This window comes from Carassius carassius, chromosome 27, assembly GCF_963082965.1.
Source record: "Carassius carassius chromosome 27, fCarCar2.1, whole genome shotgun sequence".
Lineage (NCBI taxonomy): Eukaryota > Metazoa > Chordata > Actinopteri > Cypriniformes > Cyprinidae > Carassius > Carassius carassius.
This window is the reverse complement of record NC_081781.1, coordinates 12,052,057-12,076,262: the sequence shown is the minus strand read 5'-3', so window position 1 is coordinate 12,076,262 and position 24,206 is coordinate 12,052,057. Positions and strand designations below refer to the sequence as shown.

At 35.6% G+C, this 24,206-nt stretch overlaps 1 protein-coding gene across 1 annotated transcript in view; it reads right to left on the bottom strand.

The window, feature by feature from the left end:
* ryr3 (ryanodine receptor 3) overlaps positions 1–23,171 on the bottom strand; it is an 80,826-nt gene extending 57,655 nt beyond the window's left edge. Inside the window, exons 1-8 of the mRNA XM_059512712.1 lie at positions 23,023–23,171; positions 7,613–7,732; positions 5,665–5,763; positions 4,818–4,838; positions 2,736–2,810; positions 2,327–2,405; positions 1,716–1,828; positions 24–123 (exon numbers count right to left, since the gene is read on the bottom strand). Of these exons, the coding sequence (XP_059368695.1) occupies positions 24–123; positions 1,716–1,828; positions 2,327–2,405; positions 2,736–2,810; positions 4,818–4,838; positions 5,665–5,763; positions 7,613–7,732; positions 23,023–23,070 (655 nt within the window). The 5' untranslated portion in view covers positions 23,071–23,171. The remainder of the gene's footprint in view (positions 1–23; positions 124–1,715; positions 1,829–2,326; positions 2,406–2,735; positions 2,811–4,817; positions 4,839–5,664; positions 5,764–7,612; positions 7,733–23,022) is intronic.
* Between the last annotated feature and the right edge of the window lie 1,035 nt (positions 23,172–24,206).

The following is a 24,206-nucleotide window of genomic DNA, read 5'->3' as shown; positions in this document are numbered from 1 at the left end:
GTACATTTTGACTTTGAACTCACCCACTTCCATGTTGCTTCTGGAGCAGGTTGGCTGAACGTTCCACAATGTTTGCATGAATGAAGCATCCACTTGAATACTTCCATTGGAGATGGAGAGGTGCTACAAAATAGGGAAAGACACAAGAGTTTTACCAAACTACCTATGCATGTGTGTTTTTAATTTAATTAACTTATAGAATCTAAAAAAGAGGAAGGCAGTGATTAAGGGAGACAGAGCGAAATAGATATAGCAAAGCAGAACAGGAAGAGAGATACTGGCATGTGGCCTTGATGTTGCTAGCCTGTCTGTGTTGTCAGCAGCTGAGTTACAAATCTGTTTTTAAAAGATTACTGTCTAGAAAACAAACAGCGAATGTCTTTCCCAGGACTACAGACTCTGCATGAGCAGCTCTGGAAACCGTTCCAAGAGACTCCAGTTAATTCATAGCTGGAACTAAACATTGCAACTGACCTAAACAAACTGGGATTCTGTTATCCGAATTATATAATGACTTTCATGGGTTTGAACTATTTCTGAGGAATTTAAGTAATGTTTCAAATTATATTTGTCTGTACACTACCCACTAAGATTTTTTTTAAAGAAATTAATACTTTTATTCAGCACTCTTTCATTTTTTGATCAAAAGAGACATTAAAGACATTTACATTGCTATCAATATTTCTATTTCAAATAAACTGTTAGTTTGAACTTTTATTCATCAAATCCTAAAAAATCTACCATGGTTTCCACAAAAATATTAAGCAGCACAACTGTTTTCAACATTGATATTAATTAAATTTGTATTTATTATTTTTTTATTTTATTTAATTGTTATAATTTGATATTTTTTGCAGCAAATCAGCATTTTAGAATTTATTCTGAAGGATCGTGTGACACTAAAGACTGGAGTAAAAGATCCTGAATATTCAGCTTTAACACCACAGGAATAAACAACATTTTGAAATGTCTTAAAATAGAAAAGAGCTATTTGAAAAAGTTGTGCACAGAAGTATATTTCATAAGAACACAAACAATTTTATTGGTGTTAAAACCTTTGTTAGGGGTTTCCAAGTTACCCATAATTTGCACATGGTCAGTCAAATATAATCCTATATTTCTGAAAAGTCTGCCTATTTGTCCATTCTCCACAAGTACATCTATTGGAAGGCTGAGCACGTCACCATGACAACTTACTTGATTAAACCTGATGGTCTCCCTCTGTATGAAAGAGGTATATTAACTGTCAGCACATATGGCGAAGCACAAATGAAATTATAATGAGAAATTATGGAAAAACTTTTTCTTTTCATTTTTTTTTCTTCTAGAGACAACCAGTATATGTACAATTTGCAAAAGTTTATCTGAGAAATTTTAAACGCTGACTGTGGGGGACTGAATCCATTAAAGGAATAGATCAGCCAAAATTTTCCACACAACGGCAGTTTGTAAGGACTACACCTGTCGAGCTCCCAAAAGTATGAAAACTGATTAACATTAATAAACAACATTAAAAACTAACACATTATTTGTGAATTCTTTTGTGAAGTCTTTTACTTGCACAAAGCTATCATACGACTTCAGAAGACTTGGAATATACTGTAGCACATGAGTTTGATGGACTGTTTATACTGTGTTTTAGTGGAGCTTGAAAGACATGCTCAATATGACTGTATTGTATGGAAATTGCTGCATTGGACACACCAGATACTCACCAGGTACCTCTCAGAGGACACACTGACCAAGATGAGGTCATCTCCAATGCGCACCTTCTCACCCTCTGACCTCTGCTTAGATGCCGGGTGAATTGTCCACCAACAAGCTTCCCCTTTGATAGTACAAATCATCAGTTAGAGGAAACTCCTCAAATGTAAATAAAAAGACAGATTATCAATGTCCAACAGCTGTTAAAAAATTTAATCAATCTTTGACATTGATGAACTGAATTCACCTTTCTGATGTTTACAAACTTAGATGTTGATACCGATATTCATGTGACACAATACACAAAAATAGTAAGATATCTATGTTTAATTTTGGATCTATTTTCAAAGTTTGGGAAGTAGTCCTAGCACTGCATCTGTTACCTACGGTTCAAATGTCACAGTTTAATAAAATAATTAAAAACGTTTAAAAAAATGAGAAAGGTTGCCTTGGAAACTACATTGAAATAAGATTAAGGACTAAAATTACTAAAACTGAAATAAAAATAAAAAGAATAGAATATATTATTTATCAAATGTAAATGTAAAAGTAAAATGAAAATATCAAAATTAAAGCTGTTTCAAAATATTAATAAATACTAAAATAGCACTGTTGTTGTTACCAGTTGAATCCTCTTGAAGGCCAACATCAAAAGACAGTTTGTCTGTCAGAGACCTGGAAGTCTTTAGGCATGTTAGGTACTATGGAAAAACAAAAAAACAGGTGTAAATTCTACTAACAAATTATGACAAATAAGGTTCCCTAAACTTCGGCAAAGACCCCCAGAAGACCGAGTTCAGTAAGCTTCAAGCTTTATAGTTAATGTTTATCGATAATATAAAACAATTATCCCATTAAAACATAAGCTGTCCTGTCATTCATGATGTTAAACCATTTTCACTCCTCCCCATATACCCCAAATATTCTGTAGGGAGTCAGTGATCATGAAGCTGATGTGTTTTAGCCGTAAGCTGTGACAGGCTGCCTAATCCTTCTCCCCACGGGGTTCAATTTGTGTATCGCATTCTCACCATTCCACTGAAGGAATGCCTAAGGAGGATGGCGTGACCGTAGAGCAGTGTCCGATGTCCACCGCCCTGTGCTGCCTACAGAAGAGAGAGTACAATGTTGTTAGCAACTCAAGGCAAGGGTTCAGAGACGTGGACAGAACGTTCACTATTAAAATAAAGAGTCACTGAATCAGAAACATTGGCACTGGGAAGAACATGCTGAACGGATGTTAAAGGGAAATTTCTCATTCAGTTGTTTGAACGAGAAAAAAATTTCGTTGTTGTACCGTAGATGAGGAAATGTTAGGAGTGTGTGGGAAAAAAAAGGACCACAAGAAAGAGAGGAACAGAGTAATATACTTACCCGTCTTATAAGCCTCTGAGTGCATAGGGAAAAAAGATGTTTCTCTTAATTAAAAAAGACCATAATATCTGACTGTTTCATCTGAACTTCTCAATGATAGTCTAAAAACGAATGACTTTGACAAAGAGGAAAGTTAAAACTTGTGTTCCCTACTCCCAGCAGCATCTGTAAGAGTTTGTCTGCTGTCTTGCTGAAACATCAGATGATAAACAACAGTCCTTGGCTGAGTCACTGTGATATTGCACAGTTAGCTGCACATTTAAGCAGAAACTGACTCTTCTAGACAGTTTCAAGTTGACAGCCTAGTAAAAATGGCAAGATCTTTGGACTGCTGATAAAAAAGATCCCATAGAAACCATCCTGATGTAAAAAAAAAAAAAAAAAAAAAAAAAAATTAATTAACATATACTGCCATTCAAAAGTTTGGGGTCAGTATGATTTTTTTATGGTTTTTTATGGTTTTTGAAACAAATCTCTTATGTTCACCAAAGCTGCATTTATTTGATCAAAAATACAGCAGTGATACACCAAAATCAGCAAAACTGTGAAATATTACAATATATTATAAAATTACTTTTATTTAAATATATATTTTTCACCGTAATTCATGTCTGTGATGCCAAGCTGAATTTTCAGCAGTCATTACTCCAGTCTTCAGTGTCACATGATGCATCAGAAATTATTTTATTATGATTTCTTATTATTATTAATGTTGAAAACCATTTTTTGCTTAATATGTTTGTGAAAATGTTTACACAACATATATGTTTTTTTTCTTCTTCAAAATTCTTTGAAAAATAGATGTTCAAAGGAACAGCATTTATTTTAAATAAAAACATTTTGAAACAATGCTAAAGTCAATTTTGATCTAACTTTAAACGTTTGAATGGTAGCATATATTACACTCTGAAGGTAGCATGGTATACTAAAAAATAAGAAGTGAAACATCCAAAAAAAAAAAAAAGTGAACGTTATGGTACATATCAAGAAGCATTCATTCTGGAATCAACATTCCAGATCATTTCCTCGTCATTGGTACTCCTGAAATTTGAGAGTGTTAGAGTCCAAATGCAAGAAGAAACAGATCACATCTCAAACTACACATTATCATCACAAAAAAAGGCATTAAAGAGAGAATTCATTAAATAGATGACACACATCCGTAGGGATTTTTACAGTGAAATACTGTATAATGCTTCTCCAACAGAACCCTTTCTCTCCTAGACATTAATGTTAGCGCAACAGATACACTTCACTGGGCCAATAAATTATATGCTGTTGCAATCTCATTTCAAAATATCGAGCATGCCATTTTGTACTGAAGGGAGGGCAAATAAAGCATTCAAATGGCCCCATTCACAACATGCTTAGCCAGTAGATTTTATTCTGGGCTTTGCATAATTAAGGGCCACTAGGTTCTAGGTTTGACAAGTTAATTCATCTTCTTTGGGCTACAGGAACATTTTCACACTCTCAATCATAAAATAAAAATGGAAAGAGGGAGACAAGCCTGAGATAAAGGAGAGAGACCTTGATTTTCTGACAGGGTTAGCACTGTGAACTGTATTAGTTGGGTAATGCCACGAGTTAAGGCACACTTAAAAATCCAGTTTAGTTAAAGAAGTGGTTGGGATGCTTAAAAAGGAGCAGTAGGTATAATTATGTGAGTCAAATATATTTTTTACACAATTCCGATTGACATTCATGCATACTTTTTGGTCAACAAATTGTGAACATACCCATTGCTCATGATCAGGATTCTTGCAACAATGAACAAAGATACAAATATGATTAAAAAAGGCAGTTGGAAATCCCTCGCCACTTTGGCACATTCAATTCATTATGTCTTACCAAATTAATTAATTAAACCCACTCTTGCTACTGTTTTTAGAAATCAAAATCAAGTATTTATATTGGTTGGATACGATATAATGAACTGAATGATGCCCATAAGCAAAAAACACTTAAAAATAACTTCGATAAAATATATATTGTGAAGTGCATTTCATAAAAAAAATCAGGACTATGAAACAAAAAAAATAATAATTTGACCTTCTACAGGCAACTGAAAGCATAATAGACATGGAGCGGTATACAGTAATTAGTCTATGCAAAGCAGAAGGTGAGGTACCATACTATCACAGACATTAAAAAAGATGACAATATTTGATCCATTTATGACAATATATACCTCACCTGCATTTGTTAGTAAGTAGATGTTTAAATGATTAAGGGATAACGGATTTGCATTACTATCATGTTGAAAATCTAAAGCAATTGGAATAACATCCAATTCATAAAACTGTTCAAATCAGACATGCTAGTGTGAATTCTGGTTTTCTAATATCAGTGTCATCATTCTTGATTACTTACTTGGTCATATAGAATGCAGAAGAACTAGAGTCAATGGAGTAGTTTTGGAAATATGTATATACACTGTCTTTCCATGACAGTGCACTATTAAATTTCCCTATTGACATTTAAATGCACTCAAAAGTGAAAGATTTTGAAGTATACTTAGTAGAAAGGTCTAGATATATTCAGTATAGTAAGTAACCCTGTAATGACTGTGATTTGTTTACTTACCCCATCACCGCTCTGCCCAGCAAGCATCTCCTGCAGGGCCCGCACTGAGAGCGACTGCTCCAGCACAAAGTTGCAGATGCATAGGTCAGGAGGAAAATACTGTGAAGAGATATTGTGGGTGTAGTTGCTTATTTGTATTTTGATTATGGATAAAGTCAGATAATTGGTACAGTGTTTATGTTTACAGATTAAAGCCCTTCATTAATCCCAAATAGATGTTCTGTTTTCAATATGTGTTCATTAGGATTAGCTTGAGAGGCCAGTAAGGATTAACATTAGCAAGTGGTGAGCTCCACCTTTGGTCTAGAGACGTCTACTCCCACCCTGCATCTGTTTATCAGGCTGCTATTTAAAGCCCCTCGACTGTCTGATTCAGCTATCCTGAGAAAGTGAACATTCTGTCACCTTCTGATAACATATAGAGTCTGAATCACGTACAGACTTACTGAGCGTATACTTTAAAAGCACTTTCCTACTAAACTCTTTCTTTGTGTTGAGAAATAAGAGAAACCAGCCATGACTTAAGGTGACCAGTGCCCTTTCAAGTTTTAATATGACATGTGAGTGGGGAAAATGTGCTAAGTAGAGTGACAGATGCCTCTGGGGAAAGTCATCTGCAGCCATAAAATACAAAATAATAATAATAATAATACTATAGAAGTATAACGTCTCAGTCAGGTTAGAAATCCCTCTACACATCTCCATTCGAAGGTATGCAACTCACACATTATATGATACCCTAGAAACTATTTTTATAGATATTTTATAATTTTGAATAAGTTATATATATATGTGATAGTAATACATATAATATGTAATAGTAACAAAATGTAACATATATATACATATATATATATATATATATATATATATATATATATATATATATGTGTGTGTTACATTTTATTACTATTACATATAATATGTATTACTATTTTATCATATATATAAAACCCTACCCCTAACCCTATACATTGTCATTAAAATATTATTATTAAATAATTATAAAATGCATTATTTTATTGTAGAATTATATATGTGTGTGTGTGTGTGTGTGTGTGTGTGTGTGTGTGTGTGTGTGTGTGTGTGTGTGTGTGTGTGTGTGTGTGTGTGTAATCATTTATATATCTTAAAATCCACACTGAGCACTTAATTGGCCCCTATATGAACACTGCACACATGAGACTCAACAATAAAAACTTGATGACCTTGATTATGACCCATATATATGAACCCTAACCTCTATATATGCTTCACATAAAAAACCTTTCTATTTATAGTTTGAAATATGCATCTGAGAGACCAGAGAGATGGTAAAGCATGATGGTAAATAATGACAGTTTTATATTCTACGTACGTCACTCAGGCAATTACAGCAGATGTCTCAGCGTCACTCAGGATTATCCATTATGCATTGCACGTGAATCCATAAGGATTAATTTATAGATTTTTATGAAGAAGACCAATACTTTATATGATAATAGAAAGATTATCATCATTATCCACCTTCATTTTTACAATGTATGAAGAAGGTCAGTCTCGGTAGATACACCGCACATTACCACAGAGATGCCCACACATCTTCTAGTGCCTTTCCTCCTAATGCATAGAAAATATGGTGCAGAGCACTAGGATCACTTGCTGTTGCCATGGTTTTCAACTACATGAACATATCAAAGGCCAATATGTATAAGTCTCCCTGCTTCACATATTTTTAATCATGCAATTTTCTTAACACATAAAGAGGTACAGTGTTTAAAGTATTCCTTAATCAGCATACTGAAAAAAAAACATATTGTGTAATATTAAAATTATGCACTTGTATATTGTAGCTGTCTAAAGCTGTTTTTCTAAACTGCTTTGCTTCAATTTCTGCATTGGGAGATGTGTGGAAAGCTTTAGGGATATTGAAGCAGTGATTAGTTTCTCTGAACACATGGGGCTTTACCTTCGCCTCTGATGTGGGCTCTAGATAACACAGGCGGTTTCCGAGTCCCTCTGCTGTAAGACAGAATTTGCGATTCTCCTTCTGAATGGCGGCGACACACTGCAGTACCACCTCATCATCCTGTCAAGACAAAAACAATGAAATAAATGTATGCTTAAAACACTCCAAGCACTTTCATTCAATGCAGTCCTAAAAACTTAGTAAAACATAAAGCCGAAGTGTGTCATTTCTGTGAAACCAACCTCACCAAACTGATATTAAAATTAGGTCCGTTTTCAAATAGGTTTCCTGGCCACTCCCCCTACCTGCTATTGGCCAGCCAAAGTAATAATACTGCCCCAAACTCACACTACCTGAGCCATTGTTGCTGTGTCAGGTTTATTGAGAAGCTTAAAAGGAGCAATTTTTTGATAGCGGAAAAATACACATTTCAGTTACACAATGTTTTTTTGGCAGCGATGCTGATAGCAAAAATGGCTATCTATAGCTAAACGTGAAATATATAATACAATTTCTACAAATAAATTAGCTACAGATACAAAAAAGCACTTGAAAAAGCTGAACTTCTGTCAGGTCATAATAAGTTTAAATTTATTAATGAGGTAACAGCTAAATTACCTCAAAACTGTCACTGGAGGAAAGGAAGAAAAGTGAAGACACGTATGTCATTAAAATCCACATTCAATCTCTGTACATCCTTATTTTCTCTGAGGAGGAAAATATTGATTTCTGTCTCATTTGTGTTTCCTCTTCTTGTGCTCCAGCTCACGTATCAAATTAATCCAAGCTAATGGTTGCCATAATTCTGATGAACACCATCAGAGCTGTAACAATTCCTTTACACAGTCACAGTGTGTAAGTTCATATTTTATATTTCATTCATAAGGTTTAAGATGCATTAATGAGATGACAGTTAACAAGAAGATCCAGCATTTTGAATAGACACATAATAGCCTGTGTGTATTTGGGCTTGAGTTATGCTAATTAATGTTGGTTGTCTGGCTCTGTTGTCTAAGCTACAGTATGATAAAAATGAAGAATGACAACAGGAACTCTGTTACTCTGACAGTAAAGCAGTGGTGCACCTAGTAACATATTACAGATGCCAAACCAACCACTGATGTAAACAAATAAGTCTACATTACCTTAAACTCTGTATGTTAATCAGTTAATAAGATTTTTTTAAACAATAAATGATCAATGAAAAAAAATGCATACATTGATAAAATATACAAACATCACTAAAATATACAGTATATGTGGTATATAGATGGGCCCTATCTTTGGAAGGAGTTTCCCTTGTCTATGCCTGACAATGTCAGATTCTCCTATCTCCATCCCGTCTTCTCGGATACGTTTGTGAAAACCGTTTTCCTGCCGGTGAATGCATGTGGCGGATCAAGTCCCCAAAGTTTTTGCTGTAACTCTCAGGATGGCACTGGTAAATGCTCATTCAATAACTAATAAAACTCTTGTTCTGAATGATATTGTTAAAACCAAGGAGCTGAATTTTTTTTGTTTATGACTGAAACCTAGCAGAGAAATTTGGAAAATGCTCCCCTTAAGGAAATTTGTCCAAAGGATTATACATTTATTACTCTGCCTAGACTTTCAGGCCGTGATGGAGGACTTGCTGCTGTGTTTAGAAAATGATTTTTTTGGATGGTAAATGTTGGGTCTTTTTGAATTGCATGTTGGTCATACAGATCCCTTTTAGTGTATTTTAAGTTATCGTCCTCCTGGCCAAAACAGCTGCTTCTTAGATGAATCTAGTGATTTTTTTATCATCTATTCTTAGGGTCACTAAAATTGTGATTGTTGGTGACTTCAACATTCATATTGATGATGTTTCTAATTTAAAAAAAAAAATGTTTTACACTAGGGATGTCCCGATCAGGTTTTTTGCCCTCGAGTCCGAGTCCGAGTCATTTGATTTTCAGTATCTACCGATACCAAGTACCGATCCGATACTTCTATAATACATAAAAAAAGAATAAAGAAGAGTGAAAAAACAGATCCAGGATGTTCAATAAATTACATTTTGAAATATATTCAAATAGAAAACAGCTATTTTAAATAGGATAGTAAATATATTTCAAAATTTTACTGTTTTGCTGTACTTTGGATCAAATAAATGCAGACTTGGTGAACAGAAGAGACTTCTTTAAACAACATTAACAAGCTTACTCTTCTAAAACTTCTGACTGGTAGTATAGGCAACTTACATTTTTCTCTAATTTTTTGCTTTTAATTGGCTTAGAAATCTATAACTGCTGGGCGATAACAAATAATAATTATTTGTTTTTAATAATGATTTTACTACAAACACTGTTTATCACATAATAAGGCAGAATAGTTTGTATACTGTAATAAATGCTATGTCAATCAGCACTGCATTGTTCATATACTTTATTTATTACCTGCTGGAGATGACTTGAAAAACCATATACTATTGTCATAATCGTATATTAATGTCTTCGCGTTTTCAAAAGTTTCTGTTTTTCTATGAAAACAACTGTTTTCTTACAGCGATATCTGGATGCTTTTGTCCATATTAGGAATTTCCTGATATGACTTTATGTGCGAGAGCGCCCTCTGGCGTCGAGTATGAATGAAACGCACACTGCAGGAGTGTTTGGCGCTCCGTGATGTTCATCTCTCCTTATTCTGGGTCTGAATAAAACACCAGATCATGCGCAGACTATCCTGTATCTTTGAGTTTAAATCTATATTTATTCACACCTTTATTATATATATATATATATATATATATATATATATATATATATATATATATATATATATATATATATATGAGTGCAACAGTTTACACCTTTTTTTTCATAGATAAGATAAATAATATACAAAATAATATTACTCCCTATCTTTCACTTCAAATACCTTGTGTCTTCAGGCCAGTAACCCTGGAGAATTTCCTTCCAATAACAATTGATGATCTTACAGTTACTTAGTTTTAAATGAAAAGTTATTCTAGTCCTCTGGATGTGGTACCAACTTCCTTGTTAAAAAAGGTTTGCATCTGTCTGCATTTTCCACATCGCAGAAAGATAGAGCATAGGGCTCTAATGTTATCATTTTTGCCTAGATCGTGAGCAGTCTCAAAAACTGCTACTGCATATCAGTGGATGCATATCATAACTGGGGTGCATTTGGGTGCATTTTTATTTGGTGATTCTACTGGAACGGAGAGCAGACCACATAGCAGATTTGGTGTCTAATGTATGTAGCATACTGACATTATATGCAAATAAGTTTGAATCAAGTAAATTTTCTGAATGGAGCTGGAATGCATGTACTGCATCTAAATTGAAGCCTACAAAACTGACAAACAAATTGCCAGCAATTTCCAAATTGTTCTGGCCCAATTTAGTCCCTCATAACCTGAAACAAATGTGTTCAATGCTCGCCTATGCACTTAAAAGTATCGGTCTTGTATTTGACTTTAAATAATAATCCATAGATCAATCAAGGCTGCTGAGCAAGGACAGCTTGAGATCCTGAGATAGATCTCTTCACAGTGGAAAATAAACCAAGCCAAACTGTTAATGCCAGGTCCAATTCCAACTGATGAACCCTTTTATATAGGTTACTGCTGCAAACTGAGCAAATCAAAGGATGAGTTTTTTTGTTGTTGTTTTTCTGTTTTTTGTCCATATAGTGAAAGGTCTAGTATTGTTTTGGACCTCACTGACAGGACTAAGACAATTGATTTTTTTTTATATATATATACATTCATTTGTGTACCACAGAAGTCAAGTCATAAAGGTTTGGAACAACATTAAGGTGGGTAAATTGACACAATTTTCATTGTAGGACAAACTATTCCCTTACCATATTATCAGCATAATATCATGTACAATAGTGTCACTGTGCAAAAAAATCTCATATGCGATATGCAAATTAAATCATATTTATTAAACTATATATACTGTACTTATGTGACCCTGGACCACAAAACCAGTCATAAGTTTATGGGGTATATTTATAGCAATACCCAAAAATATATTTTGGGGTCAAATTTTTTGTTTTTTTCTTTTATGCAAAAAATCATTAGGATATTAAGTAAAGACCATGTTCCATGAAGATATTTTGTAAATTTCCTAATAAATATATCAAAACTTATTTTTGAGTAGTATTATGCATTATACAATATTTATTCAACTTTCATTTTTTAATCCATACATTGCCCCTTATGACTGCTTTGTGATCCAGGGTCACATATCGTGATATATTCTGTGTACAACATTTAAAAAATATGGTTATCGGTGCTTCGTTATTACTCTCTATATATATTATACTATTTTTATTTTTGGCAGTAGCTTATTCTGATTCCGACAGTATTAGGATTTTGGGATGAACTATTCCTTTACCATTTGGCATAATATCATGTTCAATAGTACAACTGTGCAACACATCGAATATGCAATATTCAAAATCAAACCGATTTGTTAAACTGCATACATACCATCACAAATTCTGGGCACTTTGCACATAAAACACATGCATATAGGTATATATGTGCTTTGGGTATATATTCTGCAAATATTCTGTTTACTTACATATTTAGTTGATTTATTTTTTGCAAAAAAGACCATTCTGATTCTGAATAATACACAGCGTTAGTATAAGTGAGACAAATGTTTGTGTTTGGGTCTACAGTGATCTGCAGATGTATGCATGTATCTATATTTACAATACAGCGGTATACACTAATGCAGTAGAGTGGACTCCTCCTAAAAGAGGAGATCTTCCCTTTCTTAGGTCCCACCTAGATCCCCTGCCAAGGAATCTGGTGAATCTGCAGCAAAGTGATCCGGGGGGAGCCGCAAAGCCATCTGCAAAACAGCTAAGGGGCAGAGTCACAGTCTATCTATAGGGGTGTTGCGTGTTTAAGGATGCGGGGGGTGGGGTGCGTCCGCTCCGAATCACAAGGGCAAAAACCAGAACTCTCCAAAGTCTCTGTTATGTGTCCATATTCTGTACGCATGACTGCCTGGACCTTCTGCCAAACCAATATGTGCCTGACAGACCGACCCTATTCAAGCCAACGTGGCTGTGAATTTAAACACAGGTGCAGCAGAGTAATATGGGTCGCTCCACCCCCCTTCAACATGCTCCGTTTGTGTCTTTAAGGACATGAACAGGTGTGGGTGTGTGGCCTGAAGACTTCAGAGGCTGTAACCCGAGAGGTCCTGATGTGCTCTGGTGCCAAATAAATGCTCACGACTCACCCGGCCCTGCCACTGACATGAACTTGAGAAAAGGGGAACACACAAAACTGCCCCTCCCACAATGCTATTTTGAAATGTACGCACATGCTCAGTCAGCCCAGGTCTCAAACACTGCAGAATTTTTCAGTCGTCTGAAATACATAATAAATAATTTTAAGTACAGTGTTGTCTACAATTCTGAGGCCACTACGGAAGATTTTTTTTTTTTTTTATTAAAAGTTAATTTTATATTAACAGCATAACAATTAACACATATATAGCCTCAACATTTCTCACATTATATCGCAGTTTATTCACTATATTTTAGAAAATGGTAATACAATATGACAAGAACTCAGAGTTAAACTGTCAGAACAAATTCATCTTCATAATGTCAGATAAATTTGATAGAAAGGTATGTAATGGATAACAATCAACCAAAAACTATTCAGCTGTTAAGTTTACATACAAATTTAGATAATACCAATTTAGGTCAACCAATTACCAAGCAATGTTTATTTTTGTTCAGTCTGTGGTGTAAAAAGGTTGCACTGGCAATTAAAGAAAAAACACTTAAACTAAACATGGTCAGGTCAAAGTGTCTGAATAATTTTTGATCCCACATTTTACTGCTAGTCTACTATATGAAGAATTTTGGTGTATAATATGTCACTATTCACTTTATTTTGCTACCCTCACTTACATTTATGAACTATAGTGTCCTGCACCCACTCATAAAAATATATATATATATATATATATATATATATCAGTTTGAATCATTTTGGTTTGACTTTATATACGGTATGTATGTATATACATATATATATATATATAGAGAGAGAGAGAGAGAGAGAGAGAGAGAGAGAGAGATTTAATATACAATAACAAATATAGCAGGTTTTTTTTATATATTTTAGACTACTTCAGACTTCACACTCCACTGACAACTTGTCAATAAAAAGAACAATTTAGAGCATTCCGTGACTCTCACCTAAAGTGGGAGTTTGAAGAGATGGTTCTTTGTCTTTTTCCTCATCTCAGCTAATCTCTAATTCCTTAAATAACTCAAATTTATTGCCAGCTACTGCACTTTACCAAGCAGGTGGCTCACGCTCCTGTATGTGACAGCTTAATGAGATGGTTGAATGAGCTGCATCTTTATCACCTCCATATCTACATCCGGTTAACCTGCAAAATCCTTCAATAATGCTCTATAAAAAATATGCTCACCTTGAACTAAAGGTAGGAAAAAGCTAAAAAGGATTTCTCAAACTTTTAAAGGCCAAAAACCTTGATTATGAACTGCTGACAGACACCCATTCAGGAGAAGCCAATAGCCAATTATGTTATTTTTTTATTTTTTTTTATTAATAATTAATTTATAATTAAGTTGTGAATCTGTTGAAATATGAAAGGAGAGAATAAATGGAAAGTATGGGGAAGCCCTCTGCACTCTAATCACACTGCTTGCTATGGTCTTATAATTTGATTTTTCATTTACAAATCAAGAATTTTCAACAGAGCCTTTGGCTATCTGAGACTGAGAAACTCTAATACAGAAGCGCTGTGTGCAAGAATCACTTTTTGTGCTCTATAAAATCCATGTCTAACTATGGATGAATGATACTAATTTAATGTATCTAATTTCACACTTAGATACATTAATTATAATAAGCCATTTTGAAATTAGAGTTTGAGATCTTTGTTGGTGATCAGACTCTCGAAGAGCCAGCATCTTTCACATAAGATCCGAAGTTACAAAGAAAAGCTGAAACACAAGAGGCCATTCTAAGAAAATTGATTAAAAGTGCAAAAGCCTTTTTCACCAGTGCTGTCAAGCATCCTTACAGAGACGTTTCCCTCTTTACTCCTTGAGTGACACTATCCACATATATGCTATGATGTAAAAAAAAAAAAAAAAAGGAGTCTGAGAGCACTGCTAAAAATGTGATTGGGTCACGGAGACAAGCTTCAGGGTGTTTGAGACCGAGAGGCAAGAATTGTGCCTTCTGCTACAGCCAAATTACAAATTGTATTACTCTGCAGTCTAGGCTCACTTAGCATGCATACTGCTCGGAAAAATAGCCTCACGCAATAGAAAATGGCTCGCATGCATGCCTGAGTGACCTCCATCTACACTAACAAATGAATTCAGAGACTCCCAGTAGACAGAGATATCTCTGGATGAGGATAAAATACTGATGCATCAAATGAGGTTTGGTCAGAAAAGAACAATTAATTTATGCTAGAGGTGCACAATAAATATCAGCCGATAATTAATGCGCATCTCGTCAGTAAAGCCGGTTATCTAATCAGCGGAAAATTCCATCAGGTGTGTGATTTCACATAGAGCAGCTGTTACTACACAAAGCCGTTTTTAACTGACAAGCTGCGCAAATTCATGTTCATTATCAGTGTGGAATTGCAAGTATATGTCCGTGCATGAAAGAAATGGGAATTACCAGATCAGGGTGTTTTTAGACCATGATACCTGATTGGCTGACATCATAGTGACTGTAGGTTTAGGGGTAGGGTAAGTTAAGGGGGATCATTTTGATTGCATGATTTAGAAACACCCAGCAGTTTGAAAACACCCACAAGGTCATAAACGCCCACTTTTGCTCTGCAGAGACCTAAAGCTGTTTCTCAATATGCGTACTTGTCTGGACTTGTGGACTTGTGAAACGTCATCAGTCGCTGTCCAAGTACTGATCCAATTTAAAGTTCACATCTAGCCAAGTCCAGTCCAAATCCCCGGATGTTTTCTTGCTCCGCCCCTTTTACAGAGGATGCATGGAGAGGTGACTTGTGCGGACTTGATACGGGCCATAACCCAGAATTCATTTCGCACCAGGTTAGCATCAATGGCGGAGGAGAAAACTCACAACTGTAAGTAATACATTTCGAAATACTATTGTTGTTTTATCACAAAATGTAACGTAGTTCTAAGAGTTTTGATGCCAGAATGTTGTTTAAACTTCAAAGCTACCGTTGAATTTTAAGGTTATAGCAACTATTTTAATATTTGCTCAGACGATTTCGTTACGAGTTGAAAACTCCAGGCAATTCGGCGGTGGTGTAAGTAACCCTCGGCAAGTCCTCTTAAAAAGTAGCTAGGCCCTGTAACATTTTGTAAAATATGGGGCTGCCTGTGTTGATTCTGTAGTGGATAAACATTTGATATATTGTGCTTTGGGTATATCTAATGGGCAATTGTTTTGCCTGAGGGAAAAGTTTCCTAACTAACGTTTGCCTACTTATATCAAATGCAAACCTTATTTACAATCATGCAGTTAAATCTCAAGAAGAACATGCCAACATTAAGAAAACGTATAGATGTATCTATATCCATCTACTTGCACATTTATTCATACCTATCTTTCTAATTAATGTCATAGCTAATATTTTAACTGTTTATGTTCCTCTTTTAATGAACATGACAACATCTGGAAAGGTTTACTGTCTAGATGTAGTCATGTTCAGTTAGACACCCAGGCAGTTCCACAGGAGAAGAGAGCTGAGCAGCCAGACGTCCTCGGAGATGGTTCCCTGATAGGTCCCTCTCACCCAATGCTGCATTCTCACCGTCCTCGCTGTCTTCTTGTCTTTGGCATTCCTCCTCCTCCTCCTCCTCCAAGAGATCACCTCCCATCACACCGATGTTGTGGAGGATACAACAGGCACCAATCACCTTTGGGGCGAACAGTGGCCTGATCTCCAGGGCCCGCAAGAAAATTGCACACATCCCAAAAGTGCGCTCAATTATGTTCCGTGCTTGTGCATGATGCCTGTTGTATCGGGCTTCAACTTGGCCTGTTAATCAAAAATCGTGTAGAAAATGTGTAGTGTATTGCAAATTCATGACGGTAACAATTTGGTTTATCGTGTGTGTCTGTCTGTCTGACATAAAAAAAAGTGTTCTTACTTGCGACAGGCGGGCGGTATGGGGTCATGATTGCAATAGGATGCTGCAAGCAAGGGTATCCACCATCTCCCAAAAGATAGTATCCAGCTGGTGGATACAGATCCTGCTGGTACATTGGTGATCTGCGCAGCACAAGGGCATCGTGTACAGAGCCTGGATTGCCAATATACACATCTATAAATGTGCCTTTAGCATCGCAGGTGCTCTGTAGAATGATGGAAGGGAAGATCTTTCTATTTTTGTAGCATCTTTTTTGTGGCATTGCAGGAGGAACCATCCTGATGTGGCACCCGTCGATGGCACCAGCAGCACAGCGGAATGCCTCATGGCCAGCAAGGTGAGCAAAGCCACCCCCGACCTCATCCATTTCCTCTGCTTTTGGAAAATGAATAATTTTGTGTAGGATGGTCATCATCTCCTCCACAACATTGTGAACAGCCCTACAAACTGTTCAAAGTGGCATGATGAAGTTATCTGATGTGACCCTGTAGGATGCTCCACAGGCAAGCCAATAAACCGTAACAAGTACTTCAATTTCACGGCTCCATCCATGGGCTTTTTGACGGGGCAGCATCTGTACCAACATGTTGATGCTGTTCCTGGAGAGCCTGAAAGCTGGCTTTAAATCCTCTCCAGAAAAAACCTGGACCAGGATTGGTACCTGGTCAACCGTTTTTCCCGCTTTTTTTATTTAAATTGTAGCTGAGTGGGTTTATTGCTAGATTGTTCTTAATGAAAAGAGGCAGTTGTTTCCACATATTTTATTTATTTTAAACGACGTAAATATAATCACAGTATTAATGTTACCTGAACCACATATTAATGTTTAATAGTTTTTAAAATAAAAAAGAGACAGTTGTTTAATATTATATTCAATTTCATTATAAATATAAAGTGAAAATAATCAGAGTAGGTACATATTAGTTTTTTAATACTAATATATTTAATATCTTGAAAATAAAAAAGAAGTTAATTCAAGTAAAACATGCCTGCTGAGTGACGCTATCAAGTACGCTGCTGTTCCATTTGTAGAATGACTGGACTCGCGTCCTCCTGTCCTCGAGAGTTCGTTCTTCTGAGTCAAACTTGGCAAGTCCAAACTCGGAAGGACGGAAGTCCAGACTCTGCGAACTTGGTATTGAGAAACGCCTTAAGTCTCTGGAATTGCGCAGCTTGTCATTTGAAATCACGCACCTGATGGAATTTACCACTGATTATAAAACCGGCTTTACTGACAAGATGCGCAGTAATTCTCATCCGATATTTATCCTGGACCCCTAATTTATGCACTGGGAAAGATCCCAAAATGTCATCATTTGCTCACCTTCATGTTGTTATAAATGTGGACAGTCACTTTAAATCAATTTAATGCATCTCAGCCTAATTGAACTATCACATATTTTTCAAAAAGATAAATAATATATAAATCTTACTGACCCCAAAATGTTGACCTTTTGAAAAGCACTGTATTTCAGAATATTTTTCCAAAAACTACTTTTTGTGTTTTAGAGGGAAAAAAAAGTCAAGAAGGTGAATAAATATTACAGAAATTTGATTTACATGTGAACTATCCCTTTAAGATCTTGCTTGGGTGCTTCCTCTGACCAATGCAGTTGTGCTCTTGAGTAAGCTTTCAGCTCCTGAGGTCCCAAAGGCCATCTCACTGCCATGAGGCCCATATGTCAGACAAGCAAAAGCTATCCCACATATGTGCTGACTTTGCTGAGACAAGAATTCCTGTGTAATCACACTAAAACTAATTGCCTCAAGTGGATTTTATAACTGTTAACGAGCTCAACCTATGCAACCATGGAATCCTGTCATATGAATAATACACTAAACATGCTCTACAAATGTAAGTAAAATAAACACCCACACAAACACACTTGAGTCTGAGCGCTTGTGTTGTCCTATAGCACAGATGGCTTGTTCCCTTTGGGATCAACCAATGCCACAGGCCACAACAAAAGCAGTGACATCAGTCTGGGTTTAATTCATCTGAAGGAAGCTCAATGAGCTGAGGCGGCCACATGAAGCTCATAGACCACAGACGAGTCACTCATCAGCAGCCTTACACAAACAGCACAGGAATGCGCACACACGATTCAATTCACGTACTGCGGATTTCATCTGTGGCCCAAAGCTCTGTGGTTTACATTTTACCTGGGCGCCTCTCATTACTCACAGTCACTGAAGCTATCAACACTCAGCATAGCCTCAGTGATGGTGAAATAGTGAAAGCAGATCAGCACAAAACGCTTTCAAATCTCCACTTCAATTGCTGATCAAAGATACACATGCTAAGACCTGTCAAAACAGCACAGTGTGCTGCAAGTGTACTAGTGTAAATTAAAGGTTATCTCTAGTAGATGTTTCCTAAACGTGAATTTCCTGAACTGAATTTTGAAGAAACAAGAAATAACACACAAAATGAAACAAAATACCCCAGTGTATATAACTATTAACAACAAAAACATCAATTTAAATAAATATAGGCTAGTTGAGTATATAATTTGTATATGATGATAATGATGATGATGATGAATAATGCAGTACAAACACCTGAAATTATTATATTATGCTATAAAACAATGCTGCGTGTTAAAAAATGATGTGCAAAATACAACTCTACAATATAATTATTATTACAGTTTTGCCAAACAATTGATTACACATTTACATTGTGAAATACAATATAAGAGAGAGATCTTATGCCTGTACTCTTCATGCATAGATGATCAATATCTGCAACAGTTCTTTGAATGGCATTCAGGGTGCATGAATAACTCTTATGTCAGCATATATTTCCTGATACCCACAATGTCTTATGCGTCAGAGCAATTAAAATGAACAAGTAAATGGCAGCCCATGAGGAGAAGTTATGCAATTTACTCTTTTCGGGATAATTCAACTTGTTTAATTTCAATATGCATATTCTCTATAAACATTTGTTGTACTCGAAACATAGCATGGAAAACAATATGACAGCGTTAAATCAAATTCAGTGAATAACAAATGTTTGTTTAAATGATTGCAAGGTGTGAAACAGTACATTACTATGCAGAAAACAATCAACCATAAATAACAAACAAAATTACTAATTATTTTACAATCCCATTTACTTTTCATATACTATTTCGATAGCATAGCTGTAATGGATAATTTCTTGCTCTATTTTAAATTATGTTTTAAGCATGTTAACGGATTTCTAACAGCTCCTTCTTCTTCTTAAGCAATGTTTATTTTTCTTGCTTTAAGCATGGCCTCCTGCCTAGGTTTAATGCTCACTATAAAATTAATACTGAAGTACTCTGAGGCAATTTTACTATAGTCACAGAGAAAAAATGCAGGGTCACATTTACAGTTTATAGCTAATATATTACAATGCAGCCATCATTATACAGATATTCAACCAATCAATGACAATGCCACAATCAAGCTTTCCAGAGCACTGTGTAGTAAGATGATGATGTGTTATACTAATCTATATTTGCAATACTCTTTGCAGTATTTTTTTAAATATTTTAGCACATGTTGTGGCAGTAGTTGACTTTAAAATACAATACTGTGCAAATAAAAACGGTGTTGAAACATCAGTGGCTTAGCTTGTTAAACTAGCTGATGCAATAACCTATGGAGCAGGAGCCTGAGAACTGTGTGCGTATGTGCGGTGGAAGTATTAACTTTTAAGAGGCTAAATTTAAACCCTGGAATGCAGAAGACTTCCAGAACAACATAAACTCCAAATAAGCCTAGTGCTACTGTACTGGTGAACTCTACATCTGGATTTATAGAAGTGTGCTTAAACAACACTGTCAAGTCTCATAAGACCAACAGTGCACATTGGACACTGTATTTTTTTTGCCATTTTTCTAAAGAGAGCTGCTTAAGTCTTAAGTCTGGTTCACTGTGAAACTATATTTTTAGTTTTGTTTTTAATATTTACATTTACAATAAATTCTATGTTTTGCCATGGGTGCTTACTCTACACTTATTTTATATAACTTGATTATATGCTGCCCACTATTGATGTCCTTCAGAGTAAATTGCCTAGATTATCTGAGCCACCTTTCTGATTAAATAACAAATGATTTTCTACTAACTAAACAAAAAGAAGCCCAGTAGATTGAATAACATCTGGATGCATATAAAATGCCCAGTAACTGGAGTGTGAAAACTATGCGACTGTGCAGTCACCCAACAGCAAAGACAGAATTGGGACACCTTTCACAGAGGTCTAGGGTGCACTAATGTCCGCTATTTAGTGAGACTGTAACCTTCACTGCCAGAGTTCTCACTCTAACGCTTTAACAGGGAACCGAGATGTCACACACCTGCCTCATGAAAGATGCTATAACAGACTGCAATAAATTGGTGTGATAGATTTGATCGATGTTGCATATGCAAATTAAAACAATGCTGACAAAAATTCATCAAGACAACAACTCAATATATATTTTACACTCTTTTTTAGATATCTAACTGGAGTACCCAAAACCTTTTGTATGTATAATTTAAGGCACTGTGCTCCAACCAAATCTGTGACTTGTCTCAATAATCAGCTGTTTCATTAGATGTCATGGGGCATCTAATGTGTAAGGGTTGCTCTATTCCTGCTCAAATTTCTGTATAAAATTGTAATGCTGGATAAAATTCAGACTAAATTATTCCTGTGCAGAGCCACTTTGGCCCTGAATATTGAAATATACAGAGGTATTTTTTGTAAAGACATTTATGCCACCTCTGAGCAGCATGTGCAAAGATACCAAAATGTCAATTCAGAAGCACTTCTATAGCACCTGTAAATTTGGCAATAGTTCTGGAATCTGTACATAGCTATACAGGTAACTTTGTCTATTGATTATGCATATCAGATTATTTTATAAGGTTTTTGCTTAGCCTTGTCACTGATAATCACAAAGGCTGGTACAGCACCCCATCTAAACACCCAGTTTGTATGCAAAATATCCTACTTATCAACAGTTTGCAATTTAAGATGTTAGCTGCTGAAATTGAAAATTAGATTTTTCCAAATTGCTGTGAAAAAATAATAAATAAAATAATTAAGTATTAATAATAATAAAGTATTAATTGCTTTGTAAATAATGCACTATGCATGTCCATTTACACTATCCACAATATGGTAGTGTATGATTTTTAAAAAGCTAGTGTCACCTCAAATCAAACTTGCCAAAAATGATATTTGCACTATATTGTGAATTGGTGTACAATATAGAGCAGATGTACAGTAGGCAACATGGGACAGACCTACAGTACTTGCAGACATGAGGAGATGGTGAGATTTGTGACTATCCCAGCAAGTTCGGGATGTTTGCCATTTTAAGTCTCTTTTGTTCAGATAATTGCAGAAAAATCAAAAATCATAATGAAGAAAATGCTGCTTGGATCCCTCATGAGTGTAGGCTACATGAATACATTAAAAATATGTCAAGGAGACCACACAACACCATTACCCAACTGCCTCTACATTTTCATAACTAACTCCAGTGTGACAGTAATTCACACCACGGTGTCATATCCTATCATATCATTTACACAGGTAACTGCCATGCGCCATGGCATCTATGTAACCAATCTGCGTCTAACCACCGAAATAGAAAAGTCCTAAAGAAGATGAGAGGATCGTATCAGATGCAATCGCGTATAGGAGAACACACAAACAAGGCACTTCTTTATGGAATGAAAAATACTGCAGAATTATGCTCGGCAAACAGCGCACGAGCGCCAACTGGATTTATTTACTAATCGCGCGCTCAGTAAAGCGTTGGAGACTATTAAAACAAACACTAAAACACATTTGTTCGTTCTTAGACAGACATGCACATCACACTTTGCAAAAAATAACAATAATAATAATTTAAAGGGGCATAAACATAATTTGTCCTTGCACCTGCCTGATGCTCATTTAATTCCCATTCACGCGCGTCGACTACAGGTGCATCGCGAGCGCAAACTCGCACCTGACTCAAGTTCCAAATAAGGGAATAATACTCTACATAGCAGCTAATAAGACATCTTGCTATTATATATGCCTAAGGATGCCAAATAAATCAATTTGATCACAAAGAGAAGCCAAGCAGCGTTGCTTTAAACCCGGTGTACGAGCCAACATTTTTGATGTCTCAGCATTGCACTGTCTTTATCGTAATTAATCAACAAGAATGCGCCAAAAAAAAAAAAAAAAAAAACATATTGCATTTGAAAATTTAAAAAACAGTGTTTTTACTTACAGTTCGTAAGAACTGAACCTCATCTTCCCCTTCTCCACCTTCGGCCATGGCTGTAGAAGAGCCTGCCTAGACTCTGAAGCCACCACTGACAGCAGAGAGCGGAGTGGAGCTTCTCCTGCCCTGCCGATATTAGCATAGCGCTCCATCCACAGCCATATAGGGGAGAGCGGGCTAGCCCACTGCCGCTGCTGTCACTCCCTCACTCTCACTGCCAGGACGGTCTGCATCTACAACGATGCTTCTATCAAATGGAAAATATGAGTGGGTTAAGTCAGCATGTAAAAAGACTCTGAACTGCAATATTAAACGTCTTACAAACAGGCTTAACTGGTTGAATGTGAGAAGGAAGGACGCTGTTAATGCTTTTTGGCTTAATTAAAGGCACTGGGACAGTGTTATACAAACACAGCAGACATAACAGAAATAATTGCATTTTACTTGGTACATGAAGCAAGACTGAAACTAACAGTCTAGTGTTATTTCTAATAGATAAAAGCATTCGAGCTCTTTATAAACTAATTTTTAATTTCTGATGTACTTAACTGTGATTACTGTTTTAGCCTATGTCGTATTGTAAAAAATATTACTAAAAACAGTGAAAAGACAAATGATAAAAGATAAAGGTGCCAGTAATAAAATAATATTGATAATAAAATAATTAAGAAATACAAAAAAAAAGTTAAAGTTAAACAAAAAATAAATAATGAGTAGGCTAATCTCATAAAATTAAATCAAAACTGGAATAGGATACAAATACAAGAATATTCTGACAACTCCTAACAAAAGATAAAATGCCCTACATCATTGGCATAATTTACATACTGCTACATCATCACTGTGACAGGTGAAATAAAATATAAAATACCAGTATTCTGAATAAATAAAAGAGAATAATAACCTACTATAATAAACAAGAAAAGGCTAAGACATAGCCTGCATTTTTAGACAACATTTCAAAGATAAGATGAAAATAAAGATAGTTTATTATTATTAAAGTAGATATTTAAAATAGACATTTAACAAACAAGACGTTTCTGAGGATATGCATTTTTAAACATGAGAAATATTCAGATGAATAGCATAGCAATTTATGCTGGTTTTACATGTCTAGTAATGTCAGGGCAACATTCTCATAGTTCTACAGCTACTCGGTTGGGTCTCCAAATGAAATTCTGGGGTAATAG